At 42.7% G+C, this 24974-nt stretch overlaps 1 protein-coding gene across 1 annotated transcript in view; it reads right to left on the bottom strand.

Moving 5' to 3' along the window:
• Nucleotides 1-8952: 8952 nt before the first annotated feature.
• The window catches only part of LOC138955339 (steroid 17-alpha-hydroxylase/17,20 lyase-like), a 62618-nt gene continuing 46596 nt past the window's right edge, over nucleotides 8953-24974 (bottom strand). Inside the window, exons 5-9 of the mRNA XM_070326980.1 lie at nucleotides 14254-14380; nucleotides 11769-12031; nucleotides 11353-11480; nucleotides 10734-10952; nucleotides 8953-10182 (exon numbers count right to left, since the gene is read on the bottom strand). Of these exons, the coding sequence (XP_070183081.1) occupies nucleotides 10173-10182; nucleotides 10734-10952; nucleotides 11353-11480; nucleotides 11769-12031; nucleotides 14254-14380 (747 nt within the window). The 3' untranslated portion in view covers nucleotides 8953-10172. The remainder of the gene's footprint in view (nucleotides 10183-10733; nucleotides 10953-11352; nucleotides 11481-11768; nucleotides 12032-14253; nucleotides 14381-24974) is intronic.

Below are 24974 nucleotides of genomic sequence, written 5' to 3' on the forward strand. Positions count from 1 at the left end.
ACAAAAACAAGTACGTCCTCTCTGTCCTAGATAGTTCTCAGTTCTCTCCCAAAATCTCAAATGCTATCCGATGGGGATGGGTGGCGTCAAAAGCCACCAATCAAGAGCTAACAAAACTGACATCACTTCTCATTGGTCAGTAAAGACAAGGAAAGGGGGGGGGGTAAGAGACTAAAACCTCCAAGCCAGCTGGCATCTTCTATGATCTTCTATGATCTACCCTGTCAAAAGAAATGACACCCACTTGACAAAACGCCGAGTCCAACGATACCCAGACAGGCTGGCGGCACATTGCATAACGACCACCTGGGGCCCAAGGCACCCCAGCGTCTCTCTCTGGGAGGGCGGCTTGACGTCGAAGGAAAACATATTATGTTCCCTAGTGGACACAGCCGACTGAGCGAGTTTATGACCTCCAGGTGTCTTGAGCTTATCAAAATTTAACTTAGAACAGATAATGACATTACACAAAACATAAAGCGATGGACAAAACGTACACAAGACAAGGATGACATAAAAACATTATAACGAATTAGTAGCCAGTTTAGCACTTGGCTACACAAATAAAGTACGAGACCTCCCCTTACAGCATTTTCCTATATCCTGGCGCATAAACCACATTTTTTAGTTGTGTGGTTGCTTGACTAAAATTAAATAAATGCACGTATTAAAAGACCACAGGCCAAACGACAAAATTTAATGCGGTCAGCATTTTACCCTTTGTCTTGCATGTGAACATTAAATGTTGTTCAAGAGAGCAAGTGGCAGTACTTTCTCTTCTATTATCTCTGGTTGTTTTAGTTATTTTTTTAGTTATTTTTGAAATAGTTACCTTTGATTGATACCTTAGTTTACCCTATATTTTACATTAACACGCGAGACTGCGTGTCTAAATATTTTGTTTTCGATTGTTTTTGATTGTTGACTTTAACTGTCGACGTTGTTGATTGTGTGTCTGTTTGATTGTTGTTGTTTGTTGTTGTCCACAATGACTTCATGCCTGTTGCAAAAGGATGGGGCGCACGTGTCGGGGAGATTGTCTCACACCCTTGGCTCTGCCTTGTTTGATTTTTTGCAACGAGCTGTGACCTAGATGGGTGGGTGTAGTCTGTCTCAATACAGAGCCAGTGTGGGAAGTTATCTCCCTGTTGCGTCAGCGCTATCTGTGTATAAACTATCTTTTCTTAACAAGGGAAATATCCAGTCGCTTATGATTATTCTCGTTCGTGGTAGTGCTGGCTTGTCTCTTGCGTTGTTTTTGTTTTTATTTCCTGCCCGGAAGCTTACTCGTAACGACCCAATGTGTTGTTACGACATTGCTGTGAACTTTGCTGGTTCGATGTGGAAATATGCCACCTCACTCATTTTTTGTGCTGATTCTGTGAATTTTACATCTCAAACCATATCTATTGCAATTTGCTTATTGTTGTTTATGTGTGGTGATATCCATCCTAATCCTGGACCAAGCACAACCCGAGGGGATGGGATCTCTATTGTTCATGTAAACACTCGCAGTCTTCAATATAAGACACCGTTCCTTGAGGCCGAATTGGGGAAGTTTGATATAATAACTGTATCTGAGACCTGGCTGTCGGACAAAGTTGACCAAGACTGCATCTGCTTAAAAGGTTACCACCCTCCAGTTAGACGTGATAGGCCCGGGGATTCCCACGGCGGCGTAGCCGTTTATGTAAATAGTAATTTGATTTGCAAACCGAGGATCGACTTGTGTATACCTGATTTGGAAGCGATCTGGATTGAGACTAAGTTGGGTCAAGATACTCTTCTCGTTGGTGTGTTTTATAGACCACCGAGTGCAACCGTCGACCATTGGCTTCTTATCAACGATTCCGTTCAACTTGCCATGAATACCCCACATAAGTTTATTATCTTTGGTGATCTCAACGCTGATTGTACTGTTAACCCCCCGTTTCATCTGCGGGAATTAATGAACACAAACAGTTTATCTCAGTTGATATCAGAACCCACTCGAATAACCGATACCTCGTCAACTATAATTGATCTGGTATTAACTCCGTGTCCTAACTTGGTAAAAAGAGTTGGTGTTCTACCACCTGTATGCAGTGACCACTCGTGTCCTTTTGTATATTTGAATTATGACTTACCGTCGGGTGGTTCATTCAAACGAACACTATATAATTATTCCAAAATCGATGTTGACAAGTTGTTGCAAGATATGGAAAGTGTAGATTGGAATAATATAGTCAATTTAGAATCCATTGATGACGCCGCTGAAATGTTTTCCGATAAGTTAATGATGATAGCTAAAGAGTGTATGCCTGTAAAGGTAGTGACAATGAACGGACACGATGCTGTATGGATCACCGAGGAAATCAAAAAGTTGATTAGGAAAAAGCAATATATTCACGCATTAGCCAAACGTCTGGATACTGTATGGTGCTGGTCTCTTTTCCGACGGTTGAGAAATAATTTGACTGATGTTATAAGAAAAAGGAAAGAAGAGCACATTAGGGAACTAGAAAATAGAATATTGTCACCTCATAATTTTGGCAATAAAGACTGGTGGAAGGTAGTCAACTCTTTTTTGAAAAAGAAAGGAATGAGTACAAATGAGATTCCGCCGATTGAAAGCAATGGAATTGTGTATTACTCTGCAGAGGACAAAGCCGAGATTTTTAATGAAGCATTTCTACGACAGTCGCATATACAAGGTCATGATGATGACGTTCCACCAGTTGAAGAAGAGCCCATCTCCATTAGTCCTCTCGTGATAACTACCGAAATGGTGTACGCTGTTCTAAACAACCTCGATGTTAGGAAAGCAGTAGGTCCTGATTTGGTTCACAATAAACTTCTTAAACTTGCTGCTTGTATTATTTCAAATCCGCTTGCAACCCTTTTCCAGAGATCGTTGGCTGAGGGAAAGTTTCCGAAAATTTGGAAAGTAGCTCATGTGAATCCCATTTATAAGAAAGGTGAAAAAGAACACTGCAGTAACTATCGTCCGATCTCATTACTCAGTTGCATTGGAAAAGTATTGGAAAAATGTGTTCAAGCCCATGTTTTTCGATATCTCACAGAGAATGATTTATTAACGGTTTCTCAGTCAGGGTTTATTCCTGGTGATTCAACTAGCTTTCAGTTGTTGAGTATGTATGACGATTTTTGTCAATCCTTAGATAAGCAGTTGACGACTCAGGCTGTTTTCTGTGATATATCAAAAGCCTTCGACAGAGTGTGGCACAAGGGTTTGTTGCATAAATTATATGCTATAGGCATAAGAGGTGTTTTATTAAAATGGTTTGAAGATTATTTGACAGGCAGGTTACAAGCCGTTGTTATCCAAGGCAGGAAATCGACATACGGACGTGTTTGTTCAGGTGTTCCCCAAGGTTCTGTTCTGGGGCCCTTGTTGTTCCTTGTGTACATTAACGATATTGTCATTAATATCGAATCTGTCATTAAACTTTTTGCTGATGATACCAGTTTGTATTTATCTCTAAATGATGCAAACACGCGGACACAGATCTTAAATGCAGACTTAGCCAAAATTGCAAACTGGGCGGAAAAATGGAAAGTTAATTTCAATAATTTAAAAACAGATTTGATGACCTTTTCTGGAAATAGAATGCCTGAAACCCTTCCTCTTGTATTTGATGGAACAGTTCTGAGAGAAAACCACGTTCACAAACATCTTGGTGTACTGATTCAGAGCGACTGCAAATGGGAATCACATGTTCAGTCAATTATATCTAAAGTACGTGTTCTTCTCTCATGTTTTCGGTCCTATAAGTATCGCCTTAGCCGAAAGGCACTTGAACTTATGTATAAATCTTTTATTATTCCCCATTTTGATTTTTCTGACGTCATTTGGGATAACTGTTCTGACAGATTAGCTACTTTATTAGAAAACTTGCATCTTGATGCCATAAGAACCATTATAGGTGCAGTTCGTGGCACGAGTCACCAAAAATTGTACGATGAATCAGGATTTACAACACTGAAGGAGAGGCGAAAAAGACACAAATTGATTTTGTATTTCAAATTAGTTAATGCACGCGTGCCACCATACTTACTAGAACGTCTGCCTCCTCTCGTTGCTTCTGTGAACCCTTACCATAGACGAAGACCACTTGACAGACAGACTCCCCACTCTCGAACTGAATTGTATAAAAAGTCATTTTTTCTGTCTTCGACTTCCCTGTGGAATGAGCTTCCAGATACTGTAAAACAACTTGATTCTATTGGGTTATTTAAAAAACGTATTAGTTCTGATGATTCTGTTGTTCCCTCGTATCTATACACATCTGATCGAAAATCAGAAATTATCCATTGCAGACTGAGATTGAGGATCAGCAATCTAAATAGTGATCTATTTGACAGACATTTAATTCCCGACCCGTCATGCACTTGTGGTTATCCTGTTGAAAATGCGGAGCACTATATTTTTCATTGCCCCTTATCTCTTCAAATACGTGAAGTCACCTTGTCAACACTGCCCAACTATGATTTGCTAACCGCTGATGATTTTCTGTATGGCAATAGAGACAAGTCAGACAGCGAAAATGCATTGATATTTGACCAGTTATTCAGGTTTATCTTATTAAGCAAACGTTTTGAATAATGAATGCATTTATCTCATCCACCATGTGCAGTACTGTTTACATTTCTTTGTTCTGGTAGTATTCTATTTTCAACCATGTGGAAGTCATTGTATGCGTGTGTGTGCGAGTGAGTGTGCGAGCGCGTGTGAGTACTGTTGTTAGTTTAGCATTGGTTTTTTGTTTGTTGTTTTTTGTTGGTTTTGTTTTCACTTTTATTGTTACATGTTTGTCTACCATAATTTACCATTATTATTTTGACATTATTTCAAATTTGTTATATTAGAATCGTCCGCCAAATTTCATTTGCTTTTAAGAGTACGCTCATAAGCTTAGCTTGTTGTGCTCCATGTTCCTTATTTCATGTATGCGGTAATAGTACCAATGGAATTTACTGAATAAACTTGTTTAAACCAAATAAATCGGGTGACCCGTTCCAACGGCTCTGCGAAATCACAGCAAACCATGAAGCACGCAAGGACGACCCAAGCTAAATTTATAAATGTCATCTCGACCAAAATACTCCCAGGAAGCAAGTACCTTGCGCGAGGAAGCGTATGTTTAAAAATTCAGCATAACAGTAACCTTTTCCCAGGAACAGATCAAGTCTGCTAGGTAACCCAATGCACACGTGTATCATGTGTGTGTGATGGTGGTGGGGAGGTGTTGTTTAGTTTGGTTAGTAAAACTGCCTAGCAACTTTACTTTACTTTACTTTATTTGGTGTTTAACGTCGTTTTCAACCACGAAGGTTATATCGCGACGAGGGAAAGGGGGGAGATGGGATAGGGGAAAGGGGGGAGATGGGATAGAGCCACTTGTTAAGTGTTTCTTGTTCACAAAAGCACTAATAAAAAAATTGCTCCAGGGGCTTGCAACGTAGTACAATATATGACCTTACTGGGAGAATGCAAGTTTCCAGTACAAAGGACTAAACATTTCTTACATACTGCTTGACTAAAATCTTTACAAACATTGACTATATTCTGCACAAGAACCACTTAACAAGGGTAAAAGGAGAAAGAGAATCCGTTAGTCGCCTCTTACGACATGCGGGGTGCAGAGAAATAAGGATGTGGAAAAGAAGACTTTTGGTAAGTGAAATAAAGGTGATGGATCCAGTCAGGTAGAAATAAGACAACAAGAAAAGAATTGGAAAACTGCAGGGAATAGTAGGGAGAGTTTTCTTGGAAGGAAATATAGGTGAACGGACTGGTAAGGCAGAAATAAGACAAAAGAAGAGAAGTAAAGGGGTGGGGTAGCTACTGCCTAGCAAGAATGTTTTGTTTCATAATTACTTTGTAAACGACCATAAAGTACATGTAATGTTCCGTCCAATTCATTTGAATTGAAGGCTAGGTTTGGGTACACACATAAAGGCATGCGCGTACGCACGCACACACGCACACCCACAAACACACAAACAGACACACACACACACACACTCGCACACACATGGCGTCGCCTATTTACACAGACAGACAGACAGACAGACAAGCAGACAGACATACAAACACACACACATGATATACACACACATTCGCCCACGCGCACGACAGTCAGAAACACAACGACGCCCACTTACACACTAACACACACCCTTATCATAAGCGGGGGTGAAAGCGTGGTGGCCAGTGACCCAGAGCGAACACAAACCAACGCTCGAAGTTCGATTGCCCTACTTTTCTTTTCTGTTTCCTAAAAAAAAATCAAAAAATCATTGACTTTACCTGCTGGTTAACACTCGGCATGATCTGGGTTAGTGGAACATAACTTCCACGTGCAGCACACACACAAAGACTTAGAGCGCGCTGTGCACGATTTTTTAAAGCACGAAATGCATGATGTTCGAAAGGAGTTTTGCCCTACTTTGATACGTGACGTGGTATCTAACGAGCAGTTTTTACAACATTCCTCTGCGTGACGTATCTCGATAGGGATAGGTGAGGTCGGGGTACGTGACGCAATATCTAAAGCTACCTAATGATTCAGGCTGAAACACGCACCTGATAAGAACTGAAACAAATTGTACTACTACCTCGCTGTTCTCATAGGCTATCGGGCGTCACATGATTTACTATAGTCTGCTTTCAATTTTCTATGAAATGGCCTTCTCGTGAATTAGCCCTGCAGTGTCCTAGTGTCGTTATAAAAGTATACTGAAAGAAGACAGTCAGCAGATCCAGATTCCTTCAGCGGTCAGACCGTGGCCGCTGAAATAATGAACCGGCGGCCGCTCACACGAGGTCACGTCAGAAGATAGCTCTTTCAACTTCACTCTGGTGCCGCTTTTTCAAAAAAATAAAAGGGAAAAAACGATTTACAAAGCGACGGGCGTTTCTTATTAGCATTGCCGCTTCAGATAACACATCACACACGATGTATGATCGAATCATAGTTTTGTGCAAAGTTTTGTAAGCAAAGGGACTAAACCACGCCTTCAACCATTGCAGAGAAGTCTGTAGCCAAGTGTAGTTATTGCCCTTCATTTTTCTTCCTTTGCGAATTGGTAATAGAATGTTTCCCTTTATTTCAAAAACTGTGCGTTTTTTACTCTGTGTTTCTTTCTAGACAGTTCAATCAAACAACTCTGATTTGCGAGTGAAATGTTTGCGTCTTCGATGCTAATTATTTCTTGGTGTAATGACTACCGACACTGACACAGCATGCAGGGTTTCACTCCTAGGCAAGGACTTTAGCCAGCTATATCCTTTTTTTCAACAGTGAATACTGAAACGATTTTCGGAAATAAATCCGTCGGGTTTGTATGGGCCGTGAAAGAGTGAATGCCCTTGCTTTTCCTCGGACTAATAACTTTACACGTCACGTGCTCAGTCCTGTCCTCGCCATGTTGCGCACACACCTCTCCGGCGCTAGGGATTGGCCCCTCGGGCCAATGTTCATCACAATAGCCCGCTCAGAGAAAAGTCGCTCTGGATTGGTCTATGCAACGGGCTCACAACGAGGCAAATCGCTTCACGATGGCGACTAAGAAAGCACGATTGCTGCGAGATATGAAAAAAGTTGTACTTCTTAAACTGGTAGACGATTCGGTCAATGAAATCGTCAGAGAGAATGTAGTTATGATGGGAAATTTAGCTGGGGTAGTCCCTGAACCTTGAAAAGCGGTGGATCCCTCGGGTCACGTCGAAAACCACGCCGAGAAGATCAAAACACGCTACACGGCATCGCAGTGTAAACACCGCCGCCATCTTGGATAACGCGGCGGGCGGTGGGCGAGCATATATATATACCAAAGCCGCTCGCCGAGTGCTTCGCCGCGAGCGCTTTCCTGCACTGCCCTAAGAAACGGTTTTTTCAGTGTCATTCGCACTGCGAGCGACCCGTGGCGAACCGCTCTGGGCAACTCGTCTGTGCACGTTTCGCCCTGCAGTCCGGACTGACGATCAAACAGCGAACGACAAGAAGATCCGAGTAAAAGTAAGGGGTATTCACTCTTTCACAACCCATACAAGCCCGACAGAGTTATCATCTCAATTCGTCTCTTCCTTTCTAACGCAAATGACATGTCTCACGTGCAAATGACAAGTGTCCGCTGAATTGCACCTGCCGCTTACATCGTGACCCAGCAGCGAGGGGGGTTTGACAGAGGCTATAAAGGTTTGCTACGAAATTCAGTAGTCTTATGAAGACCTGATTCACCTTGGTTTAAACAATGTTTTATTAAATCAAACATGGTACAACAATACAACGATAAACAACCTTCACGGATTTCTGTGCCATTTAAGGCCGTCCTGTTGAATATCTGGCACACCTTTCGCGGGAATCAAGAGTTCTTTACATTGATCACTTGACCGCCGCTCAAATAAAGGTACCCCCAAAATCGACATAACAAGAACGGAATATATATCGTCGCTGTCAGTGCAAGACTTCGAATGTGCAGTTTTGCAGTTTTGAGAAAAACGAAAAAAACGCCTTTAAAAAATCTGTGTTAATGTTACATATAACATTCGGCCTTCCGTGGACTTCTAATGTACTGGGGATGTTTCGTGTATCTTTTAGTGTTAATCAAATGCAGTGCGCGTGAAGTAGGTACAAAAATATGCAGATACGAGGAATTGACCCTAAGTCATGGGCTGTTTTCTTGTGTATACGAGGGTTTGCATTCACAAACTCAACAATAATGACGAGACAAAATTGTTTAAAACGTTTAGTTTTGCATTTAAACAAGCAGAACAAAAATGATTTATGCAATTCCTCACATGCGAGATCGTAGGTTCAGAGAGAGAGAGAGAGAGAGAGAGAGAGAGAGAGAGAGAGAGAGAGAGAGAGAGAGAGAGAGAGAGAGAGAGAGAGACACACACACACACACACACACACACACACACACACACACACACACACAGAGAATTGAATTGAACTTTATTTAACAAGGATATATATATATCTATATCTATATACGGCTTGTGTGTGTCTGTCTGTCTGTCTGTGTGTTCACGATTCACGGCCAAAGTTCTCGATGGATCTGCTTCAAATTTGGTGGGCATATTCAGGTAGACCCCGGACACAATCGTGGAACATTTTGAACACGTACGTGCTCTCAGCGTGCAGCGCTGAACCGATTTTGGTTTTTCTGTACATCCATTCCCAGTAACTCTTCCTTATCTTCTCCAGTGTTTTGCGCGTTTATCTCCCTTCCTTCGTACGGTATTCGGCTCTACTTCTTCCCGGCGAAGCGGGTATTCATCTAGTATTTAATAATATTTAGGCTTTTTCAAATTTCCCTTGTTTTAACCTAATTTCTTGGTTAAAACTTGTCTAAATTCTTTCTCAATAAATATCAATTCCACACTTTGGCCTTAAATCAAAGTGTTTCCCTTCACAGATATCCCCTTGGGGTTGTCAGATGAGGGTGGTCTCCCATGCCAACAGAAGCTACCATTCAGAGAGTGGTTTGCTTCTTAGTTGGATACCATGGGTTGACAACTCTCGCCATCAGTACCACCTGACCACTGATGAGACACAATAGTGTCGAACCACGTGTCTGGTCTAGGTACAAAAACAATGGTCCTCCTCAGGACTAGATTACCTTGCGATACGTCCCCCACAAAGGGACTTTGCTCTGTAAATCTCGGTCCCCCTTGAGGAGGGTCTGATGCTCCCAATAGGCTGTTTGTGAAGGGATACTTACGTCTCTCTCTTTCTCTGTCAAGAGATTTTAACAAAATTATCTCAGAAGAAAGTCTCTGCTGACTGTCAATTGTTTCTTTCACAATTTCTAGAGAGAGAGAGAGAGAGAGAGAGAGAGAGAGAGAGAGAGAGAGAGAGAGAGAGAGAGAGAGAGAGAGAGAGAGATAGAGAGAGACAGACAGACAGACAGACAGACAGACAGACAGACAGACAAAAAAGTGAGAGAGAAAGAGAGTTAGACACAAGATAAGATTAAAAAACAATAGTACAACCATTTACCAGACATTATGTAATTAGAGAGTAAAATATAGTATTGAGCAATAGCATCTAATTTAATGGTCATAGAGAAAGCTGTGTTGGTTTCACACTGGATTCTCTACAGGCTTGACGCGTCTCATCCAATGGCGGCCGCCGAGCACGTAAGGCTTGAACCTCGTCCTAGTCCTCCCTGCACAAAGAGCACAGAGTTCGTAATAACGGGGTCTTTGAACGACGCATCTTCTTCTAACTATTCCCCTAAAACAGTAACGCTTGACCTCCGGAGCTTGCGTAATGGAAGCGTCAACATAGACGTGGATGGAAGCCAACAGTCCATGAACAATGATCACGCACAGAATGAGCGCTGTGAACAGTACTGGCTGAGCGAACGAGGTCACAAGTAATGTTGGAACATACGTATGACGTCACGACACAATACACGTACGTCAGCAAAATGTAAACGACAACAGCCTTATTAATCAAATAAACAAATAAACAAACACACATTGATGACATTATGAATTTCTGTTTTGATCAAAGAATCTTTAAAAATAAAAAATAAACACACACAAAGGGACGTATAAGTGCCCAAACATACACGTCATGACTATTTTGGAATATATTTTGAAATTCTACTGTCTTTTTTGTCTATACCTACAATATTAAAATCACACGAAAAAAAGCATGGGTCTGGCCTCAGCATTGTAAGCACTGCCCTTGCCACATGATAGTTAGACGTACCTGTGTGTGTGTGCCCGGAGCCTGAAGACCACGTGGTAAGGCTTCAACTCCAGCACGATCCCATTCTTCCACGAGCTGCGCGTGACCGGAAGTAGCTCGTGCTGTGTCGGCGGGAGGACGTCAAAGTGCTGTAAGAGCGTGGTGACGTAGAGAAAGACACGTGACCTGGCGAAACTCTCTCCGACGCAGCTCCTCTTTCCCACACCGAAAGCGATCATACTGCAGACAGACAGACAGACAGACAGACAGACAGACAGACAGACGCACACACAATTTTATATGGCATAATTTAGTAATACTGCAAAATCACCCACCCACCCACCCACACACCCACACATACACACACACACACACACACACACACACACACACACACACACACACACACACACACACACACACACACACACACACACACCAACACACGAAGACTTACACTTTTTGTGCACAAAACTACACCGATAGATAGATGTAAACAAGAATGTGTATGTGAAACTGACTATACGTAAAACAATTATGGTCAATTATGGTTATGTTGGAATGTTAGCATGTTAAAGTTTTGCCACTGCACTGCTGTTAGCAATTATCAATTGATACAGAGAAAAAAATAACGGCTGACCTCTGTCTCAAGGGATGATTGGCAGGCAGTAGTTGACCTGCGTCGTCAAGGAAACGTTCGGGTTTGAATGCTTCCGGGTCAGGATAAATTTCAGGGTCACGATGGAAAACTAGAGTATTTGCAAACACCTAAAACAACCAAACAAAAAATAAAATCGATAAAGGTCGCGCGTAAGGTATCACACACACACACACACACACACACACACACACACACACACACACACACACACACACACACACACACACACACACACACACACACACACACCCTCCCTCCCTCCCTCCCTCCCTCCCTCCCTCCCTTCCTCCCTCTCTCTCTCTCCCTCTCTCTCTCCCTCTCCCTCTCCCTCTCTCTCTCTCTCTCTCTCTCTCTGAGTCTGAGTTTGAGTCTCTCGCATGCTTTGTTGCTAGTACCGTGGCTCCCTTGGGTATGGTGTAGCCGTCCAATGTGACGTCATCAGTGGTCAGATGGGGCAGTCCCATGGACACAGGGGAAGCAAGACGCAGCGTTTCCAGGACAACCGCCTCCACGTAAGGGAGATCACCCCTGTCTTGTATCCGTGGAGTTCGCTCCCCGAGTTTGGTGTCAAGGTCCTTCTGGATCCTGCGGACGACTTCCGGGTTATGGGTCAGGTAGAGGAACAGCGCTTTCAGCGTCTGTGTGGAGGTGAGGGAGGCTGGAATAGGACACACCAGTTTACAGTTAGAAAAGTCGAAGATTATAAAAACAACAGGGATGACAGAAGCTTTTCTTCTTGGTTCAAAGATGGCCAAGAGTGTGTGTCTTAAACTGTCAAGTAAAGCCATAGGGGCAGGTTGCCGAATATTGACCACTTTTTGTTTCTTGCTGATAACTGGGTGGTTTTCCTGCGAAGAAGTTTCATTTTGTGGCACGTCCTTCTCTTTTTAGTTAACCGTCAGGCATAATTAGAGCGAATAACCTTTGATAGACATTCAACAAAAATTAAATACAAACAATTCCAAAAATGGTCCATATTAGGAGCCTGGGCGCCTAATATGGACCAGTGGAGAGGCCTTCACATATCACTGTAAAAAGCCCCCTATACTTTAAAATAACATGATACATATTAGTGTGAAAGTCAGACAAATTCAAATATACTTTAGATTTATCTGTTACAGTTTGATGAAAACATTATTTGAAGCACAACATGAACCTACAAAAACTTATTAAAAAATAAGAGAATATAAATGAAATTATCAACTTCCACGAAATGAAAACTATTTCTTATATTTTGTTGAAAGCTCGAGGGCTACTTTTAGGTTATTTTCAGCAAGCTTTAAAAAAAATGAACCCAGCCTTTAGCTTTCATTTTTCTTCTATTTGTTGAAGGTTGTCCATATTAGGGGACACACATATACTTTGAGACTTTGCTATTATGTTTTGTTTGCAGTAGAAACTCAAATATAACAAGTACAGTCTCAGCTGTCATATATAGCTCTGATTTTTATAACAGCTTTGTGTGTATAGACAGAAACTAGTCCGTTTTAAGCGTCAAAATTAGAGTGAACGCTACCAAAAGATTTTAAAAAAAAGATTTTTAAAAAACCAAACAACTAACGGTTTTTAGGTTTGTGTTTCTGCAACTGTTTTGACATGTGCAAGTTATCCAGAGAGGGTAAATACAGCGAATGCAATTTTTTTGAGCGCTCTAGCGCCCTATAGTTGGTCAGAACAGGACGTGGTCCATGTTAGGAAGTGGTCTATATTAATAGGCAACCTTCCCGGACCCTACTAAAAAAAAAAAACCATGAAAATAACAGATTGCAAAAATGTCGCAAGTAAACCTATATTGTACTGTGTTTAGTACCTCTATATATTGTATATCTATGATATAATTATATGTCTTGTTTCGTCAGAAAGTAAGCAGATTAGTGAAATTCATAATCATCTTTTGAGTTGGCTAGCATTGGTAAGTGGATTTGCATGTCTTCGAGTGTACTGAGAGCGAAGAAAATATCTAAGACCGTCTGCTCGAGTTGGACCGGAACTACCGCGTGTGGTTTGCTGTTGTGAAGGATCTTGAGCAACTTCTGTGGAAATATGGACCGACACGCACACATACATACACACACACACAAACGCACGCACGCATGCTTTCACGCACGCACGCACGCACGCACGCACACACACACACACATAACCGTGGGCACACACTGTGACACACACACCATCCTGAACTCAGGTAAAATGAGTTACTTCCCTTCGGGTCTCATTTATCCCTGACAGGATGCCTTTGTTTTCCTTCTCTGGAGAGGAAATTGATTTAGTTTTTTATTTTATACATATCTAGAGCTTTTCGTAATGTGTTATTGATATAAGCAGATTCGCGATCGTCGATAATGATTTTTCATGGTGTTGTGTAATTTTTAAATTACAAAGGAATTGTTATGTAAGACAGTTTCAAGCGAGCTATCTTTCGCGGATGTATTTACTGTGCAAACAACTCTAAATATAGCAAACGTGTCACGTGATAATCAACTTTGTCACGTGATCATAACAAAATGGATACGGAGCGGACGGAACTTTTTCCGTAACCAGTTGGGAGTGATGCAACAAAATATCACGGTCTCCTTCCCTTAGCAGTCTCAAAATTTCGACTTGTTTTGACCTTAGAACAATGTCTTTATCATAAATGTGAAGAACAGAACGGAGATCACTGTCGAAGTCGGCCATTCTACAATCACGTTCGTCTTTCGTCTTTTGATCAGAAACATTAGCGAAAAACATAAATTATGGAAGATAACTCTGTATTCCTGTTTTGATAGATTTCGGCTTTTAGACACTTCCTTTCCCTGAACTCCGCGTAGCAATCATCCATCCTGTTAGAGAGACATGAGCGATAGCGTGGACCGATGATTATGAAAATGACACACACACCTGCTGCAACGGTGTTTGTGAGAAGACCGCGGACGTGGTCGTCAGTCATCCACTGGTTGTCTCCCTTGTCCTGCTCGTCCAGCAGAATGTCCGCAATGCCCCGCGGTTCGCCTCTCACTCGGCTAGCCTGAAAATGGGTCAGAGGTCGTCATCTCAGTCTATAAGATGCTTGATGAAACAAATGAAACAGAAGGGAATAAGCTACGGGCAAAAAAGCTAGTCTGTCAAAAAGACATCAACAAAAGTTTGTGTCATTCTATTTGTGCAAAAGCAAGTGCAAAATAATGGTCAGAGAGCCCTGGTGACTGAGCAAACAAACTTTACGCTGACCTTGACCTTCACGACACCAGTGACTTCATGCTCCCTGGCTGACGACTTTAATACGTTGACACAGTTCACAGGCCAGATTTATTTCTCGGAGTCAGCTTTGTGACCCTCTATGGTGTCCGAACACCCCCGTGTGCACACACGCGCACGATAGAGATCCCAAGCTCACAGCCAAAGTCTCAGGTTTCGCACAACACGAAGACATGCATGCAACATCTCTCGCCTATATCCTCATGATCGTATCTCGATACTTGGACGAGACAAGTCCAATGCCGGCATGTCGAAGAAGACAGCCAGTAGTGGGCTTATTCGAGTCAAAATATCTCACCATTATCATCCTCATCGTATTTGCAATACCTATCCCAATTTAAGGCAACTGGTCTGAGAGGACGTTAACCTCAAAAAGTCAGTCAGTCAGTTCACATGCACTCCCTCACTACTGATACCCATCCCATACAACTGACTGATGTCGCGCATGTAATGTTTGAGTGAGGTCTCGCTAGTGCAAGATTCTTTTTCTATCAAACTTAGACACAAAGGACACGCACTGACACGATATTTTTTTTTTTCCACAAAGAAAACAAACGAATCTTAGATAGAATGCATCGTAAGTTTTTTTTATTTATCTTTCCTTTTGTTTTTTTACGATCGCGATCGGATTTTTATTTGTGGACGTGCTGTTAGAGTTCCGAAATGGTTTGAGTTCCTTTTTGTATACACTTGAAAGTCAAACTTAGCTGAATGCTGCTGGTTTCCCCGTCGGTGCTGATAGAAGAAATCGACGATCAGGATCACTGGTTTCCCCGTCGGTGCTGATAGAAGAAATCGACGATCAGGATCACTGGTATCTCTCGAATACAGAATGTAACTGGTCTCCGAACTGGAAACCGGAGACGGAGTAGGAATAGGAAATAACCCACAGGTAACACACCTGGAAAGTAAGATTTTGTCTAATTTTATGCACTCATGGCTTTTTCAACAGTTTCTCTCATCCGTGACATCACAAACTGTCTTGCAGGGTTATGACACCCTCATACGATCCATTCTCTCTACGATTCATAGACTCAACATCAACAATCAATCCAACAACAATAATTTCCTAGTAACTTCTATTCAAACATCAGGGCTATGCATTAGCAAAACAATGAAATGGTCACCAGTTCGGAAATGAATAACCCATCACAAATATACGTACCCTAACGGTGTAAGAACATGATGAACACAACTATTGGGATCCAAAACTCGCGGGTGTCCGGCTTAGCAACTGGAGCGTCTCCATTCTTTTCTCCCAGGCCGCCGCGCTCCCACGCTCGTCGCCCGACCGCCGACTCCTCTTCTCTCTCTGGACCCGCTTGATCTGCATCTCATACAGCCCCTAGCCTCGCGCCCGATGACTTTGATATCTTCGTGAGGCCTTCGCCGCTAATTCTCATCTCCTCCGGCTTGTATCGCTTCTGAACTTGAATCTAACGTTCACAGAACAGAACTTCTCGCTTGCCGTGCGTTCGCCAACTGATAGCCTTGCCTCGATTTGGATGTGCCGTTCACTTGACGACCAACCGACTAGCTTCACACTTACGTGGCTTTATCAGAATCGCTGCCCAATCATAATGTTGTCGCTACCTGCGGCCTTTGAACTGATCTGTCTGTTTCCAAGTTCCCAACAAAATGATATGACGTCATTCATGAACTGACGTATTTCCGTTCCGGTCTTGGTTATCCTTACAATGCACAGGCACTTGCTACATTACATTTGATAAAACATAGACAAAAAAACCACTACATTCATTTATTCATTTTATTTCACAACAAAATAATATCCAACCCTAACACAACAATAAACATAGAGTCGCTGGACATGGATTCACGTAATTTTACGTGACATTACGCTCCCCCTCTGAAGCTAAAACAGTCATGTTTGAGCTAAGTCATTCATGTATGCGACTCATGTAATCAGCTCCGACGTTGTCTTTGCCCGGGATGACTTTTACAGTAAAGTAATACTGCTGTAATTGCATTGCCCATCTCATCAGACGACCATTCTCAGTCTTGGTCTTTTGCAAATACGTCAATGGCTGATGGTCTGTCTCTAGCGTGAAATGAACGGAGTACAAATATTGCTCATATTTCTTGACCGCCCACACCACTCCTAGACATTCCTTCTCGATCACTGAGTAGTTTTTCTCCGCCTTGCTCAGTTTCTTGCTCGCATACGCCAGTGGTTGCAATCCCTGTCCTTGGTTCTGCATCAATACAGCTCCCACTGCGATATCCGATGCATCCGTCCTCAGAACAAAAGGTTTGCTGGGATCTGGCAACAGCAACACTGGTTTGCTTATCAGCTTTTCCTTGAGCTTGATGAACGCAGCTTCACACTCGTCATTCCACTTCACCTTTTCTGGTTGTCCCCCTTTGGTCAAATCTGTCAGTGGAGCGCTGATCTCCGCGTAGTTGTCGACAAAACGCCTGTAGTACCCCACTAGACCCAGGAATGCTCTCACTTCCTTCTTCGTGACTGGTCTGTTGGCGTCTCTGATTTTCTGGATTTTGTCTTCATCTGGCATGATCATCCCTTGCCCCACATGATGACCCAAATAATCCAGCTCTGAATATCCAAGATAGCACTTGGATGGTTTGGCTGTCAGGCCCACTTCTTCCAGCCTCTTCAGCACAGCATCGACTGCCTCTACATGCTGCTCCCACGTCTCAGTGGCCACGATGATGTCATCAATGAAGTGTTCAACGTCATCACTCTTCATCGGTTCTAACAGCTTCCGCATCATCCTTGTGAACACGGCACCACTGGTCTTGAGCTCGAAGGGTAGTCTCTTCCACTGGAATTCCCCTGCTGGGGTTGAGAACGAAGTCTTTGGCCTGTCTGACTCCTTCACTCCAATTTGCCAGTAGCCCTTGCTCAAGTCAATTTTTGACAAATATCTCTTCTTCTTCAGTTTTGCGAAAATCATTGGCACATCTGGTATTGGCTCAGAATCAAATTCCAACTCCTTGTTCAACCTCCGGTAATCAATACAGAAGCGAATCGTCCCATCCTTCTTCTTCACCAACACAATAGGACTGTTATACGGTGAAACACTAGGCTCGATGACTCCAAGCTTCAACATGTCGTCGACCTCCTTTTTCACTGTTTCCACTTGTGCAAATGGCAATGGGTATGGTTTCACGTTTATCCCCCCCTCTGCTTCTTTCTCTCTGTAAACTTGTAGGGCTAGTTATTTTTCGGTAACTTACCCAACAACCAAAATCACTTACCCAACAACGGGCCTGAATCCTCGATAGCTCATGGGTAGAGACTGTACACATTGTGGATCTACTTTTTGCGACTCAAAAGTTCAGAACACTCTAATGTACAAAATATACATTTCTGGAGCAAACAATACAACCATGCCGCATTTAAACCAGCAACTACAGGCTTCAACACATGAATCTCAATATAAAATCCATGAGTTTGGTTGTTTTCTGAATTCAGATCTGACGTGCACAATCGTTTATCGCTAGCAAGATTCCAAGGAAAAGTAACTCTCATACTTTTCTACCGACACGAGTAGTTCCCCTTCCAGATTTCGGCTGCATCGACGAGACTGCAATCCGACGGTCAGTTTTCAACAATATTTCATTTTATAAACAGATCACACGCAATCAATTGCAAACATTTAATCAACTTAAAGAACATGCAGCGGTTTCATACACTAGTTTGCCCCAGAAAACTAAACTTCATACAGTTTTTAACGTTGGAACACGGGTGTAAAACTTCGTCTGCTAGTCACATTCGAGGAAAGAACATTTCCTGAGCGATACCAAAACATGAACAGAACACACACTATCTGCCTTTACCGCCACAGCAGAATGACAACATAACTGTGTACTTGATTTTAGTTCAAAACATGGAAACTGACAAGAAGTGTTAACAAAATTGAATGATTTGCACGGAACTATACAACCGCGCATTAATCGATCGCCTGCGCAGGTAGACTGTTTGGGTGAATATGATTCGATCAAACTTTCGCACAAGAACTCCTCTTTTCTTTAAATAACTGAAGAAAGGAGGGATAAAGAGGTTACATACCTCGTCTCAGTGATTATCAAAAATAATGGTCTCAGTTCGCGGTCATGAAAAAGCTCGCTGAAGCTCGCATTTTTCATGATCCGCTAACTTCGACCATTATTTTTGATAATCACTGAGACTCGGCATGTAACCTCTACGTACTGGTTCCGTTGACTTGAGTTTCAACTCGCACTCCTCAAGCACACAATGACCTGGTATATCGCTCAAAGCTTTGACTCGGTTCCCGCAGATTGCTTGAAGTTCTGCCTTTTTCTGTGGCGCTAAGTCCGGGTTGATCTTCACGTCGCTTGGACCCTCTTTCGGTTGCAAGGACAACATGGGAAAACAATCTATTCCCAAACCCCCCATTTTCTCCTCTTGAACTTCATCCACTACTACACAAGCTTCTTGTGTGTCCTGTTTTGCATCGCAAACTGGCGTTGTTTGCTTTCCACTTCCGTCAGTCTCGCGATCCACGTACAGCTTCAGCAGATTCGCATGTAGAATCTTTTCTTGATCCTTGACCTTCACCTTGTAGTTACAGCCTCCAATTCTGTCCAAAACTAGGTACGGTCCTCTCCATGTCAACTGCAACTTGTTCCGCTTTTCCGGCAACAACATTAGTACCTTGTCTCCTGCGGCAAAGTATCTTTCCTTCGTTTTCTTGTCATAGGCCTTGGCGTATCTGATTGCTGCTTTGCTGAGGTTATCTCTAGCAATCTCACACGTTTTTGCAATCTTGTTGGTAAGATCCACGATGTGACTGACTGTAGATCTGGCCTCTTCCTCTACATCCTCGCTTGTCCACACTTGACGAAGTACTTGCATTGGCCCCCTCACCTCACGTCCAAACAACAGCTCAAACGGTGAAAATTTCAAGCTTTCTTGTGGTGTCTCTCTGTACGCGAACAGCAACGCCGGTAGAAACTGGTCCCAATCTTTCGGTTGCTCCTGACACAGTCTCTTCAGCATACTCTTCAACGTCTGGTTAAACTTCTCTGTCAGCCCATTCGTTTGCGGATGCCATGGTGACGTACGAATACCTTTCACGTTCAACAGCTTGTTGAGTTGGCTCATGACCTCACCCATGAATTGGCCGCCTTGATCCGTCAAAATCTCCTTGGGTATTCCCAGTCTTGTCCAGATGACGAAAAGTGCATCAGCAATCGTCTCTGCTTTGATGTCCTTCAGTGAGGTAGCTTCTACGTATCTCGTAGCATAGTCTACAACCGTCAAGACGTATCGATGTCCTCTGTTTGACGCTGGCACAATCGGCCCGACTATATCGACACCTATTCTCTCAAATGGAGTCCTGATGAGTGGCATCTTCTTTAGCGGCACTTTCTTTGTCGCTCCTTTCTTGGTACTGCGCTGACACGCATCGCAGGAAGCACAGTATCGCCTGATGTCTCCACATATCCCTGGCCAGTAGAAATCACGCCATACGCGATCCCTGGTCCGTCGCACTCCCTGATGTCCTGCCATCGCCGAGTCATGTGCTAGTTTCAGAACATATGATCTGTAGCACTCTGGTACCACTACTTGTTTGCACGAACTGTCTTCGCTCATGTACACCCGATAAAGAATTTCTTTTCTCCATTCGTAGTGCGTTCCATCCTGCGGTCCTTTCCCGGCTCGGTCTCGTATTTTCTCCAAACTCGGGTCGTTCTTTTGTTCCCGTGACAAGTCTTCCGGCCGTATCTGACCCAGATCCACCTGTTTCGGTAACCATGGTTCAGCTCCCCTCTTTGCTTTTTCCTCCTGGAGTCTAGTCTGCACTGGTGCAGCCTCCGGTGACGTCATCTTCACTTCCATCGTTGGGAATACAGGTACGTTCAACTTTTCCTCCTCAGCGGTTATCCTGTAGTTACCAATGAGAACTGGATGAATCAGCGTCTTCACTACCAACACTTTGGTCAATCCTGAGAAAAATGGTGTTTCCAATTCCACCTCTGCTATCGGAATTTTCCGGTTCGACGAATCAGCGAGCGTCAGATTTTGGTATTGACCCAAATATCTCTCCTTTGGCACTAGTTTTGAATCCACCAAAATACAATTTGCTCCAGTGTCGCGCATTCCGATCACCGTTTTTCCGTCGACTTTCATCTGACACATAGGTTCGAAATCTTCCCTACAGCGCTGGCAAGATTCTCCCTCTCTTGGTGCTTGTACTGCTCCCACCACAGAGGACGCTTGATTTCCTCCTTGTTTCTCCATTTTTGGACAATCTCGAATCAGATGTGGACCTCCACATCTATAGCACTTCCTATCTGGCCTACTGGGTCTTGGATTCCAATCCCCAGTGTTTTTCTGACCAATAGGCTTACCCCCTTGGTTTTGAGGCATTGACACACTGCTCTTATTTTCAACTTTTTGTTTGGGCCCGTGGCCATCCCCACCTGTCCCAAACCTCTTGTTGTGACCTCGACCTTCTGCTTCGCGAGCATCCTCAAAGGTCTGTGCATGCAACAAAACTTCATTTAAGTTGTTAGGAACTCTTTCCCTAACAAACCTAGCTTGATCTGGACTGAAAGTATCCATCAACTTGTCTGATAGAATCAAATCCTTCAAATCACCAGATCTTCCCTCTTTCTCGGATAGCTCAATCCATCTATCCAAATAAGTGCTCATGCGCAACTTACATTCTCTGACATTTTCATGGCTCTTGCGCTTGAAATCACGAAACTTCTTTCTGTACGCTTCCGCTGTCAACTGGAAACGACGCAAGATCGCTGACTTGACAACATCAAACTTCACTGCATCCTCATCAGACAGCTCAGTATACACCTGCCTAGCTTGGCCTTTGAGTTGCCCGGCTAATCTAATAGCCTTTTCTTTATCTTCCCATTCCAACAGCTTCGCAATTCGCTCGTACTGTCGTAAGAACACTTCTACATCATCTTTGTCATCTAAAAACGGAAGTTTGATGTCTATCTTTTTAGCTGACTCTCTATCTCCCTGATTTGCATTCTGATTCACATTCAACCCTAACTCAGCCATTTCTCTGATTTTCCTCATCTCAAAATCTTGCTGCATCGCTAGAATTTCGAGTTGTATTCTTGCCTTTCTTTCTTCTTCACTCGCTTTCCTAGCTTCTTCTTCTCGTCGCTCTCTCTCTTGTCTCTCCAACTCTTCCTTTCTTCTCTTTTCCTCCTCGTACTCTTGTCTTCTCTTCTCTGCATAATCTCCTAGATTTTTACCCGTCAAACCTAGCAAACGACCATCTTTCAAAAACTTTGAAAGACTCACATCTTGGTCTACCTCGTCATCATCCTGACGATTACGACCTCTTCTCCCCGCCATTGTTGCCTACACACTACAACAACTATGAACTCAGTCTTACGGATGTACGCACACTAAGTGACCTTGACCCGAACGTCAAACCAAATCACTTACACCTACCACTATTCTACGAAGAATCTCTCTTCCTATACAAACGCAAACGTCGTTCTATATTCCGATATACACCTATGATAATCACCTGATTATCATACTGTATATCTGATCACTGTAACTCGACACTAGTATTCAACCTTTATACTGTGTCTAACGCTACATATAATTCTCAAAAAAACCAAAGGAATCTTTTGTCCAATCTGTCTCCAGATATCTGATGAAAACAACACCCGTATTTCAACAGATTTGGTTATTTGACCTTTGTGAAACCTACTTCCCCTTGTTCGGTTTCATTCACACGGTTTGTTTCACAAACCCTACAACTTATCTTTTTCACTTTATACACTTCTTCTTGTCCCGTACAAGAAAAAGTTTATAAAGAACAGGTTCTGGTAACTATAAGCATACACGTATACTTGCACACTATAATTACCAATCATATGCCTACGCATATGAATAAAACGTCCAGTCAAGCACCGGTGTTGAATTATTTACTTTTGGGTTCCAAAATTTCCACTCGTTGCTTTAATTTTGCATTTCAAAATAGAACTTTCAGAACTGGTGACTCATTTCACTGCTTTTCTAATTTACACAATTCATTGCATGAACATATCTGATCTAAGTTACTCTAGTAGTTGTAAATATGCTAATTGTGGCCACTAATCAACATACAAACTATCCACTTACTTACTAATCATGCGTCATGCAACCATGTACAAATTGTGTGTTCGAGTGTAATAAGAACAACCATTTCCGAAAATTCGAATGATCAAGAAAATAACTTTTGAGTCTTTTCCTTTGCAGAGAAAAAAATTTGTCAGTGCGTACAACTACGACAAAATTGAAAATTTAACCCGTTTTATCCCCGGACATGAGCCCCCATAAATGTCGCGCATGTAATGTTTGAGTGAGGTCTCGCTAGTGCAAGATTCTTTTTCTATCAAACTTAGACACAAAGGACACGCACTGACACGATATTTTTTTTTTCCACAAAGAAAACAAACGAATCTTAGATAGAATGCATCGTAAGTTTTTTTTATTTATCTTTCCTTTTGTTTTTTTACGATCGCGATCGGATTTTTATTTGTGGACGTGCTGTTAGAGTTCCGAAATGGTTTGAGTTCCTTTTTGTATACACTTGAAAGTCAAACTTAGCTGAATGCTGCTGGTTTCCCCGTCGGTGCTGATAGAAGAAATCGACGATCAGGATCACTGGTTTCCCCGTCGGTGCTGATAGAAGAAATCGACGATCAGGATCACTGGTATCTCTCGAATACAGAATGTAACTGGTCTCCGAACTGGAAACCGGAGACGGAGTAGGAATAGGAAATAACCCACAGGTAACACACCTGGAAAGTAAGATTTTGTCTAATTTTATGCACTCATGGCTTTTTCAACAGTTTCTCTCATCCGTGACATCACAAACTGTCTTGCAGGGTTATGACACCCTCATACGATCCATTCTCTCTACGATTCATAGACTCAACATCAACAATCAATCCAACAACAATAATTTCCTAGTAACTTCTATTCAAACATCAGGGCTATGCATTAGCAAAACAATGAAATGGTCACCAGTTCGGAAATGAATAACCCATCACAAATATACGTACCCTAACGGTGTAAGAACATGATGAACACAACTATTGGGATCCAAAACTCGCGGGTGTCCGGCTTAGCAACTGGAGCGTCTCCATTCTTTTCTCCCAGGCCGCCGCGCTCCCACGCTCGTCGCCCGACCGCCGACTCCTCTTCTCTCTCTGGACCCGCTTGATCTGCATCTCATACAGCCCCTAGCCTCGCGCCCGATGACTTTGATATCTTCGTGAGGCCTTCGCCGCTAATTCTCATCTCCTCCGGCTTGTATCGCTTCTGAACTTGAATCTAACGTTCACAGAACAGAACTTCTCGCTTGCCGTGCGTTCGCCAACTGATAGCCTTGCCTCGATTTGGATGTGCCGTTCACTTGACGACCAACCGACTAGCTTCACACTTACGTGGCTTTATCAGAATCGCTGCCCAATCATAATGTTGTCGCTACCTGCGGCCTTTGAACTGATCTGTCTGTTTCCAAGTTCCCAACAAAATGATATGACGTCATTCATGAACTGACGTATTTCCGTTCCGGTCTTGGTTATCCTTACAATGCACAGGCACTTGCTACATTACATTTGATAAAACATAGACAAAAAAACCACTACATTCATTTATTCATTTTATTTCACAACAAAATAATATCCAACCCTAACACAACAATAAACATAGAGTCGCTGGACATGGATTCACGTAATTTTACGTGACAACTGACACCAATACTGATACCCATCCGATACAACTGACTGACACCAATACTGATACCCATCCCATACAACTGACTGACACCAATACTGATACCCATCCCATACAACTGACTGACACCAATACTGATACCCATCCCATACAACTGACTGACACCAATACTGATACCCATCCCATACAACTGACTTACACCAATACTGATACCCATCCCATACAACTGACTTACACCAATACTGATACCCATCCCATACAACTGACTGACACCAATACTGATACCCATCCCATACAACTGACTTACACCAATACTGATACCCATCCCATACAACTGACTTACACCAATACTAATACCCATCCCAAACAACTGACTTACACCAATACTGATACCCATCCCATACAACTGACTTACACCAATACTGATACCCATCCCATACAACTGACTTACACCAATACTGATACCCATCCCATACAACTAACTGACACCAATACTGATACCCATCCCATATGTTACGAACATGATTTTGATATAATATAATGTCAAGTGCAAGCACCTATGGATGCTAGGGTTGACAGCCTAAACACGCACGGATTTTTGTCTTGTCACGTTGCACGTGAAGTTTTTGTGAATCCACCCCAACTG

This window comes from Littorina saxatilis, linkage group LG1, assembly GCF_037325665.1.
Source record: "Littorina saxatilis isolate snail1 linkage group LG1, US_GU_Lsax_2.0, whole genome shotgun sequence".
NCBI classification, from domain to species: Eukaryota; Metazoa; Mollusca; class Gastropoda; order Littorinimorpha; family Littorinidae; genus Littorina; species Littorina saxatilis.